This window comes from Dendronephthya gigantea, unplaced genomic scaffold, assembly GCF_004324835.1.
Source record: "Dendronephthya gigantea isolate DGI-Jeju-01 unplaced genomic scaffold, DenGig_1.0 000040F, whole genome shotgun sequence".
NCBI lineage: Eukaryota > Metazoa > Cnidaria > Anthozoa > Malacalcyonacea > Nephtheidae > Dendronephthya > Dendronephthya gigantea.
The window spans coordinates 1362456-1374122 of NW_021163050.1; the positions used below are offsets into that span (position 1 = coordinate 1362456).

General features: G+C 35.6%; 1 protein-coding gene across 1 annotated transcript; it reads left to right on the forward strand.

Annotated features, from left to right (window-relative positions):
- The first annotated feature begins 353 nt into the window (after window positions 1-353).
- LOC114526650 lies at window positions 354-10320 on the forward strand. The gene is made up of 6 exons (XM_028548232.1): window positions 354-507; window positions 623-1282; window positions 1448-1491; window positions 8959-9466; window positions 9550-10161; window positions 10264-10320. The coding sequence occupies exons 2-6, from the start codon at window positions 788-790 to the stop codon at window positions 10318-10320; spliced, it is 1716 nt and encodes a 571-aa protein (XP_028404033.1). The 5' UTR covers window positions 354-507; window positions 623-787.
- Window positions 10321-11667: the final 1347 nt, after the last annotated feature.

Sequence of the window (11667 nt, forward strand, 5' to 3'; positions counted from 1 at the left end):
CCGGTATACAATACTTGTTGCTAATATTCTGTTTGAATATTTCCCCTATTTTGGAGCGTTCAGGCAGTATCTACCTAAAGCCACAAACTGTGCATACAAGAGTGAGATGGAAACTAAGTCGGAAGTGTTGACAATGCCGGTTTTGATGAAAGACGAGAAGAAGTATGCAGAATGTGTTGATGTCTTAGATCAACTTGAAAAGTGGGCTCATCACATCTATGAAGCTGCAGGGTTATGTTCACCACCTCCCAGTGATGTCCAAGATGCTACTCCCACCATTGGAACCCACTCCAGACCTGACCACCTGGATCCCACATCCCTCCTGTAGAAACTGATACTGATCCACTGTGTGGTGTGAAAGTTCCATGCTTTGGGGATCAATTGACAAGAGTCAGATTTGCAGGGGCAAGAGACTTAAGATCAGGTTGTCACACAGCAAAGCAAAGACTTGATCATATTTATCCTTTCTCTATTGTTGACTGGCATACAAAGAGGAGCTTTTTGAAGGTATGTATGACTACAATACATGTAACCATGTAACTTCATATCTGCCATAATGCAAATTAACCCATTTGAAATATTATATAAAATTGCCAAAAATGAGTAAACCTTTTCCATTTAGACCATATTCAAAAAACTCTACAAAAACTCAGGCAGAGAGAAAGGTACACTTCGATTCTTTCGTGAGAAACTGAACCGAAGAAATGTTACTGTAGACGTGAAGCACTATGAGGATTGTGAACAACTGTTTTTCAGTATTGGTAAATGCTATGTTGTTGAAGCTCTCATGGAATTTTTTCAAATGGAAGACAGAAAGCACGATCCCACTGCAAACGTTCCTCATAGTGCAAGTGTTTCTGGTGATGAATATGGAAAGCAGTATATTTTTCAAGTTGTTGACAAGTTTCTTGATGAGTTTGTTTTCAATGAAGAAAAGAGTGATGATTCAGATAGTGTTTTGGATGGGATTTCAGATGATAGTGCATCAAACGAAGTTGCAGATGGTGTTTGGGCATATGCTGATAACTTGCTGAAGTGCTTCATGTTGTTAGCTGACTTCAAGGATGCTGTTGCTACTGGCAATGGTGAACACATTTTCATTCTGCGTAAACAATTATTAACTCATTTCTTCTCAACACCTGGCTTTAATGACTTTGCAATAGAGATGTTAATTAACATTCTTCAAACAGAAGTGTTGCTTTCAAAAGCTGAAGCTCATCGTTGCAAGTGGGCAGCAACTGTTAACTGGAAAGGTGGTGCTGGTCATAACATAGAGATTGACCTGTTTCAGGTAAAGAATCACATAGAATCTGACTATATTTTGAAAACCGTCTATCTATATACTACATTATGTATGCGAATATTAACATCTGTATAAAGCTATACCATGCATACTAATTAACTTAATTATACTAATTGACAATACTATAATAACATAGAGATTGACCTGTTTCAGGAAAACAGAAACTGTGAAATGAAAAAGTTGATAAGGTCAATGGGTGCCAATAAACAGAGAAAGCAATAAAACGAGCAAGCAAAGCATCAGGTGGAGTGACTGAGATTGTGGAAGCATTTGAGGCACAAATGAACATTCATGCTAAGTCAACAAGCCATACTCACAAGTCTTCAACTGATGATGAGGCCATAGTTGCAAGAGACCTGAGAAGTTTAAGGCCTTTCAGACAGGAAGAGGAAAGGAAATTTGAAACATTTGATGGCATTTCTCACAATCCAACACACTTGTTAGATAAAGACAAGTTCAAGGAATGGATGGAACGACATAAGAACAATATATTAATCCACTATCCTGTAGCAGAAGAACCTCAATAGACCTTTTCAGGAATTACCAGTACATGTCACAAATGCATAGAAGTCAGACAGAAGACAATGGTGAATGTGCACATTGGCATTATTATATTATAAATTGGCATGAACCATGCAGTTGTGAAATAATTACTGAAAATGTATATTGTGTTGTCAAACTGTGCTAATATGCAGCACCATATTCTAAATGTCATTACTGTCAGATTTGATGTTTCAATCAAGTTTTGTCAAACCGGTTGGAAAATTCTTTTATAGGTATCATGGTTTTTATCTTTATTCACACACACTATGATTTAAGCACTCTTACAATTAACAATTAACAAACAATATGCATGTTTGATGCAGTACTAGTTTGTTGTATTTGACTTTATCATTGTTGGTCCTGTAACCCTTCACATTTGTGCAGGACAAATTTCATTTAATTAGATGTAAGCCAGGATGCTGTAAATATTTTCTACATTTTCACCTTAATTTGCAGTCAATAAGATGTAAACACATAATACAACAAAACAATTCTATGATGTCTCTTTCATGACCAAACATTTGTCTCCAACTTAATGTTTTTACATTAATACTTGCAAGCAGCTGGAACATTTACAGTGTTTCTTACAGGAGCCACAACAAAGATGCAATGGTTTTATATAAAAGTCTTGTTCATAATCCAGTGACATTAGCATTAATTTTCTGAGGCATACATCAGAACTGGCACAAAACTCACGCATATCATCTTGCATCCCCACTTTGTTCTTTGCAATGTCTCTATTGCAGTAATACAAATAAGCTGATGCAGGCTGTCCATCCCTGCCAGCACGTCCAGTCTCTTGGAAGTATGCTTTTACAAAGCATGGAGGACCAATATGTACCACCTGGTGGATGTTAGGCATGTCCACCCCCATCCCAATAGCTACTGTTGCAAATACAACACGGACAACACTTCTTCCAGAACTAAGTTGCATCAATATTTCTTTCTTCATTTCTTCTGTTTGGGGAGCATGGAATTGTGCAAACAACCTGTTTGCTGGTCTATGTGAACCAGTAGGATAATATTGCTCACTGCCAAGAACATGTTCAAACAGTTTGTATGCAAAACCACACAAGCGCAATGGAACATATACAATTGTTAAAGGAAATTCAATCTTTTTCTTTAACAGGGCGGTAGCAATTGGCATTAAAATTAAGTGGATAGTATCAACATCTTTCCCACTTTGAAATATTTTTTGATAAAATATATTTCTTCTGTCAGGGTTGCCAATTATACACTTCACCTTTTTCAACCCCAATGAGTCCCCGATATATTTTATATCAGTTTGACTTGCAGTTGCTGTCATTGCAAGAACTGGGACGTCTGAAAAAAGGTCACAAAGCACTCCCAACTTGCTGTAATCCTTTCTAAAGTCGTTTCCCCTAAAAATATTCAAATTGAAAAATATTAGAATTTTAGTCAATGCAATATTCAAATTGATAAATCCATCCTAAAATGTTAACTTTGGCAAAGGACGAAAATGCTTTAAAAAACCAGCTTACCTGAGGCAAATGAGAAAATCACCTCCCGATCTTTGAATTAAGCCATTCACGTGAAAAGAAGAAGCGACTTCTTCCTCGAATATATTGAACAGGGAAAGATGAAATGCAAAAATATCTTCCTTGAATATATTGAACAGGGAAAGATGAAATGTGAAAATATATATCTTTTTAGATGCAATGTGAAAAAATAGGCCTGTAAAACATTATTAACTGCGATAAAGCTGCTATAGTGGCAAGTAAATATCAACTGATGCAATAAAATATTATTTTCTAATCTTATGTTCTAATCCCATAGACAAGGGAATAAACCCCCTATAGTTAGCTGGTTGAATACAGTTATAACGAAGTCAATTTAGTACACAAGCTATACATTATAATATTTTATTGTACTAAATACATTTTAGACAGATCAAAACATATATAAGTATTTTTACAAGAGATAGGAAATGAAATTTTTGCAGAAAAGGTGAAGAGAACAAAAAGACAGTAAGGTTCCGGGATGGTGGCACACATCATCTGATAACATAAAGCTTAGTTAAGAAGAAGAAAAAGAAGGTTTCAGACTTTTTCAAATTATTTCGTTTTGATGTCCTTTGATTATCAGCATGTCTTTGTTACATACAAGATTGGTTATTTTGTTGATAAATCAATGTTATAGTTATGTTAATAGTCAATAAAGGTTAAACGTTATTGTTCCAGTAAGATTATACCACTTGTTTTCCAAAGTTTATTGGCAATACGTTCACCATTATAACTGAAGATGATAGTATGTTTTCATTGATCCAGTAGAAAGGTACAGGTGGTTTGCAATGTTGATTACAGATAACTTATCAGCATCAATTAGCTGGACACAATAGCACCAGTTCGTAGGTCCAAAAAATCTGTGTGGCTTTTTTCAAGTTTAAATTTATCAGTTGACAATATCTTATCACTGTGGTAATCAGTCCAACAATCAGTCAACATTGAATGCCATCATTCGTCATTGATATAAATGTGGATTGCTCAGTAGTAGTTACCAGGAAGGTATGAGTAGCATTTACCAGTAAGGCTACCAGAAAACTTTGTCTTTGTTCTTGTTTATAGTCACATATATATATATAACAAAGAGTCCAAAATTGTTTGAAACATTTCAGCATAACAATCTGAACAATATTTTAAAGATTTTTGTTTAGTTGAAATGCACTTGTGTTAAAAGTTTTGTTTTTTAAAAAAAATATGTTTTGTTAGTTATGTTCAAATAAATGCTTCTTTTTAAACTCCAAAGCATTCGGCTTAATAGCTGCATGTCCACAAGCAAGAAATTGACAAGTGAAATAGTGCATTATAATTTCTAAAACAGGGCAACTTGTTACTACCATTTGCCAAATTATAATTTATAAAACAGGACAACTTGTTACTACCATTTGCCAAATTATAATTTATAAAACAGGGCAACTTGTTACTACCATTTGCCAAATTATAATTTATAAAACAGGGCAACTTGTTACTACCATTTGCCAAATTATATTTTTCAAAACAGGGCAACTTGTTACTACCATTTGTAATAAGGTAATATATTTGGTTTAATAGCTGCATGTCCACAAGCAAGAAATTGACAGGTGAAATATTGCATTATAATTTATAAAACAGGGCAACTTGTTACTACCATTTGCCAAATTATAATTTATAAAACCGGGCAACTTGTTACTACCATTTGTAATAAGGTAATATATTTGGTTTAATAGCTGCATGTCCACAAGCAAGAAATTGACAGGTGAAATATTGCATTATAATTTATAAAACAGGGCAACTTGTTACTACCATTTGCTAAATAAGGTAATGTTTTATTTATTTTCTATTAGTGTAACTTTGTAGTTGTAGACTCAACGCTCACCAATCACCACTTTTTCGTCTTTAAGTACTCAACTTCGCTTTAAAATTTGACAAACGTATTAACCTGACTTCGGTTGCTTCCGTCCTTCGAAAACAACGAAATTTTCAGGAAGTAGAAGAACCATCATTCGTCATCTTTCGTATATCCGACGATTACCGAAGATGTGGCACCCACACACACACAAACATCCGGACACTTTTTCGACTACATAGTGGTTAGCTGCGCATGCGCAGGCTACCCACAAAAATATATGGACACAGTTTTTGACTTTGTATTACAGTATGTCAGTGGTAACTACCATGAGTAAAAGAAACCATGTGGCATCAGCAAAGCCCAAAATCTGCCATCTTTTTGGTGACACGATCTGGCAAAGAGCAAGTCCTCTCCAGGAATTTAAATTTAAATATAGCTCAATGAGTAAAATCATCCCTAAAGTGCCAAATATTTTGAAATAAGGACTTAAAAGGAAAGGACTGGTTTGTAATCATCTTTCTGGTCACGAAGGAAATTTTGTTGACAACATTAGCCGAGAGGAATCCGCGCTGCTCATTTGCGAAATGTAAATAGCTTTCATAATTGGGAGAAGATCCAATGTTGATAAAAGCCAGCTTTGAAGATGCCAGTATGCTTGACAATGCTGTTTGCAGCAGTTGTTTAAAGTGCCTATATCACTTGTGGGATCTTTACGGATTTGAATAGAGCTTGAAAAATTAGTTTATAAGTTCTACAACCCTTTTTGATAAAGTTAAATAATTTCGGAAATATTTACATCTAAACATGACGATTTGCCTAAATTTCCGTCGTCAGGAACCGAGTTCTTGTCAAACATAATATAATCAATTGTAATTTTACTTCGATCTTCCAATAACTTAAAATATTTTGAGAAAAACTTGCCCAGTTGCTACAGCCATACACAACGCACCGTTCCCGCATTTTTTTCTTGAAAAGCGCAAACTATATCGCCAGTGAAACTCTTCATGTTTACATTATAAAGGACGGCGTGTTTGCAAATCATTCCTGAGTCCCAGTCCCCCCAACCGACGTATTTTTGAAACTATTTAATTATATCAAAAAAGGTTGTAGAACTTATAAACAAATTTTTCAAGCCTTATTCAAATCCGTAAAGATCCCACAAGTGATATAGGCACTTTAAACAAAGAAGCATGCATCTGATGTCAATATTGTGGTGCGGAACAATTCTTTTGCAAGGAATGTGCATTTGCATTACACAAAAGTAGAGATCAATTTCAGATGTTGGAAAAGTGGGTGGTGAGCTAATAGTTAACGTTTTGCCTTGATACATGTTACTTTATACAATATAACAATAAACAAAATAATGAGAATATTTTTCTGTTTTCTAGGAGTGTAGGTTTGTCCCACTTTTTCCAAATCACACATTAATTGATTCAGGTCATCAGTGCAATACAAAAGTGTCCAAGCTATTTACACAAGTGGAAGCATTTGGTAAGTTTGTAATTCTTGTCTGGGTTTGCTACTAATCAGATTGGTATGGGCAGAATGGGTCAGAGTTTAAAATCCTCCCTATAGCCTGAAAAGGACCTAAATGGAACCATGGCTGATGGTCCTGAGCTTGTTACAGACATTGCTAGACATCGCTTTTAAATAATTAGGCTTTGAGAGGACTCTCTCTCTCTCTCTAAATTAGTAGCCCTTTCAATTCCTTGTGGCCAATTCATTATGAGCCAAAGTTTTTAATTATAGCTTCCCTCCCTGCAACATGGCTTTTTAGTGCTCTTTCACCATTATCACAAATCCTGAATAATAGCAAGAAATTTAATTTCAATTGCCTAATTGGTAATCAGCACTTAAAACAAGTGTCAGTTTGTAACTGTGAGAGCCATGCTTGTTACACTTATCTGAGCTCATTTTTGGCCTGGATCTCCTGAGAGGCCCTCCATTGGGTTTCACCTCAAGTTGATGGATTTGGCTGAAAAGTTATTCCTACACAATCAAGTTCCTCTAAAAGATTTCTGTGATCTAATAGGAGAATTACTACCATCAATGCAGCCTGTTCTTGTATGTATTGTATATCTATGTCCATATGCCATTACTAATGTGCATTCTCTTGACTAGAGGTATTTTCTGAACCTTGACAATTATATTGTATTGCAATTATATTTCTGAACCTTGACTTATAATTTCTGAACCTTGACAATTATATTGCAATTTAGGTTAAATCTTTATACAGAACACTGAATTCTGGGTCTTTTGAGGAGTATAGGTATGGTACTGCAGTTCATGTTTACAATATATACCATAAAGGTGTGTATGTGTTATTGTTGTTTACAAATGCTGAATATACTGTACATGTTGCTAGATTTTGGCTAAATGTGAGATTGATTTAACTGTGGCAATGATTTAAAAGGAGACACTAGAGATTTTATCAGTTCTATTAATGAGCACAAGCCTTATTAATGGCACTAATAGACTGACTACATTTACTGTAAAACACAGCTCTCTTCTTAAAATGCTCCTTGGGAAGCCTAGTAATTCACTTTCAATTTATTATTTTTATTTAAGCTATTGCAAATATAGATGAAGGTATTTGGATTGTTACATTCCTGGATTGTATAATGGTATAACTTGTCCCTTGTGTATAAAGGTAAGTACCATATACAGTATAATCAACTGAGCTACTACATATGATTAAATTTATTGTATCTATGTTAGATTATTGGGTCCTGCATTGTGCACAATAAGGTTACATTCATAATATCTTTAGGATAAAGGAACCCTTAGTGAATGTGTGGATGCATGTTTCGGCCGGGCAAGAAGTAAAGGAAGAGGGGATACAAGTATCTCATCAAGATATGGAACATTATTTAGTGACCAAGATGACATTGATAATTTTGTGGATATGAGCATACAAAAGAAAAATCAGTTTAACAGGTAATTATCAATTAAACCAATGGGCCATTCAAAATCACCTTTGACCAAAGAGATCACATGGGAGTCATTCACCAAACTACAACAATCCTCACTTCAGAGCGTCCTAACACAACCATCAGAGAGCCACGTTAACAAATCTGGACCACTTACAACCTTGCAACAAATAAATAATTGGGATCACATAAACAAACAATATGTACAAAAAATACTTTAATTAATGGCATGGATGGCAGACAACAACCTGACCCAACATAAGCACTTCATCTGTGGCCTCCATACAATGCCGGCCATAAACGTATAGTTGTACAAATAGTTATCTCATAATATTCAACCACCATCACCCCTCATCATCCCCCGGATCCATCAAACTCTCCCCTGGATCCATCAAACTCTCCCCCTATCCTCACCAGTGCTTCCACCATTATCATTATTATTATTATTATTATAAGCTTTATTTAAAGAGGGTAACATTTTACAGTAGTAAAGAATACACTGAGAATGTCATGGCCCTTACCTATACTAAACGAAGCTAAAATAGTTTTAAGATAAAATAGTTACTATTTACAATTTAATAATTAAAACTTATACATTGAAGATCATGGTGGATTTCTGATCATTTAAATATGATTTGTATAAATTGTACTTGAAACTAGCTACTGAGTTTTTCTTCCCAATACCTAATCATCCTCCCTCAGTCTTCCTAGTGTATTTTGGGGCCCACGGTAATGAATGATTTGCCGGTTGCCAGACCCCGATATTTTCGCGTGGTTAGCGCAATGAATCTTGGGATCGCTAGGGGGCAAATAAATGCATTGTTAATGGCGTAGTGATGAAGGTGATCATTGCGCTGTTTTCGGCTGTAATAACGATAGAAGTTACCCTGAAAAACAATTTGTTTGCTCCCACGTTGGAGTGCTAAGATTTCACTGTCCGCGTAACGCAAAAGAAAGAGCTAAATGGCAAAATCTTATCAACAGAAAGGATTTTAAAGTCACCGGTAATACGAAGGTATGCTCAAATCATTTTGTTGCCGGGTATCGTTGCAAGGAATGTCCAAATCCTACCCTTTATATGAAAGGATACAAAGTTAAAAAAGACAAGAAAAGATTGCCACCTAAACAACGACGTGATATGCCTCCACATCCCAGAAAACAAAAGCGTGAAGTCAGTGAAACACAAGGTGATGGAGAGGAAAACCGCTATCAAAATGACGATGACACAATGTATTACAATATAAGTACACTTCACGATGACATTACCAAACACGAAAAAAGTTTCAGTGATGTTGAAAAGAACGTAACAGTTAAGATGGAGCAACAGTCGCATGTTTCACAGGCAAGTGACTCCCCTTTGTTTGAAGATGAGGAGGAAGCTGGGGTCTAGAAGATGAATGTATTTGCAGTGGTGACATTGGTAAGTTAAAGAGAAGGCTTTTTACTAGTCAAGCAACAGGTCCAGCGAAGTGCTATCGGTACACTGGGCTGTCAAGGGAAAAGTTGGACTTAGTGTTTAGCTTTGTAAAAGAAAAAGCTAAACATTTGAGGTATTGGAGAGGTTCTATTGAAACCCCCTGTTCCCAAGAAGTTAAAAGGGGTCATGTCCCAAGACTATTGACACCTTTTGAAGAGTTTATTCTCACCCTCGTCAGAACGAGAAAAGGACTTGATGTTGCATTTTTAGCAGATACATTTGAAATCTCAACAAGTCAAGTGTCCAGAATTTACAACACTTGGATAATATTCTTGTCAAATGAGTTGTCTTTCCTTGTACCATGGCCAAGTAGGGTAGAAATTCAAGAGAAACTTCCAAAACGATTCAAAAGATTTAAGAACTTAAGAATCATAATTGATTGTGCTGAATTCTTCATTCAAAAGCCAAAAATTCTAGAGAGCCAAAAAATAACCTGGAGTAGTTACAAGCACTGGAACACTGCTAAGCTTCTTATTGGTATCACACCAACTGGTGTTATTTCCTTCATTCCTCCTCTGTGGACAGGGTCAGTATCAGACAAAGAGATCGTCAAAACTCTGGTTTGGTTAACCTACTAGAGGAAGGTGATGCTGTCATGGCTGACAAAGGATTTTTGGTACGAGATTTACTGCTAATGAAGAAAGTCAAACTGATTTCCCCAGCATATTGTCGTGGGCCTAGGCTCTCTTCTCGAGGAACAACCCACACTCGAAGAGTAGCTTCCTTGAGATCTCATGTTGAACGGATGATATTAAGATTGAAACAATTTAGAATTTTATCTGGAGTTATTCCATCAACCATGAAGCCTGCATTAGACAACATTTTGTTCTTATGCGCTGCTTTATGTAATTTGAATAAACAACCAATAAAATGACATTTACTTAGATTATATGGGGATTAAGATGAATTTTACTAGGGGTAAACCAAGGAGCTTAACAATGAGGTTAATCCATATGGCATGATGCCAAAGACAGTCTGATGATGTAATCATGGCATACAAATATTTCTATGTTCATTCACATTGAAAACAATGAAAAATTATAGTTATTTAAACTTGGTATATCATGACAAAACAGACTCGTCAGTCTGGCTTTGCCATTGTGTACATGTGTACTATATTATTATATCACTATATCAAGAACTCCAATAAACTAGTAGAGTTTTAATAGAAGGTTTTTTACAATTTGATTTGTGTAAAATAATGAAACTACACTCAAGACAGTTCTCCAAAAGTCTTTTTCAAAAGACATCAAAGTAAATTTCTACCACTTCAATTCCTTTAGATGTATAAACAATAAAATCACAAACAGGCATATGAGCTAATGCCATGCTCATCTGAACCTGAAAGTAATAACTGTGGTTCCTAGAAAGTTCTTGCTTGCCACTGTTGTTTACAATGCCACCAATTTCTTTAGTAAGAAAAGCTGACTTTGGATCCAATTGTCTATGTTTATATGGGCATTTAATTTCTATTGTTCTTGATCCACAACATTTACAAATTCGAATGCCATCAAGACTTGCCCCCAACCATGCATTTGAAGTGTCCACTAATAGCCCAGTCTCTTGAATTTGTAGGTTTTTGTGCCTTCTTTTGCAAAATTTACTATACAAAAAGAGTGCTTCTTTCTCATAATCATGTCCATATTGAGTAGCCTGAGTTTCAACATGGATTGGATTTTCTTGCAAGAAGTTGTTTATTGTTACTCCGGCGCCAGCGACGGAGTTGAAAATTTGCCCGGTTTTGTTTTGTTTGTTTTTTTTTATTTTTCGTCGTCGCAAGTCTGAAATGGCGCGAAATATACTAGTATTTAAAACGTGTATGTGACTGTATTTACCTACGTCCCAGTCTTATCTCCCAAGAGTTGTGGTGCACAGCTTTGGCTAATTTTCCGATGCGCGATTCGATTTCGCTCGCATGATACGGCAATTCCTCCAAGAGGAACAAATAAACCGTTCTTTTCATGCTTTTCGATTAAGTTTAGATTAAATTGGGGTAAGAATATATTGAATACATGTAGATTCTGGTCCTATTTTAATAATATCGCTGCTATTTCGCCGTTTAACAA

What these genes read in the sequence shown, in the direction of transcription:
- LOC114526650 (XM_028548232.1), top strand. Translation starts at nt 788, where the DNA reads ATGGAATTTTTTCAAATGGAAGACAGAAAGCACGATCCCACTGCAAAC. An exon ending in GTCATAACATAGAGATTGAC is followed by an intron (nt 1,283 to 1,447) that starts CTGTTTCAGGTA and finishes ATAGAGATTGAC; the next exon opens with CTGTTTCAGGAAAACAGAAA. An exon ending in AACAGTCGCATGTTTCACAG is followed by an intron (nt 9,467 to 9,549) that starts GCAAGTGACTCC and finishes GACATTGGTAAG; the next exon opens with TTAAAGAGAAGGCTTTTTAC.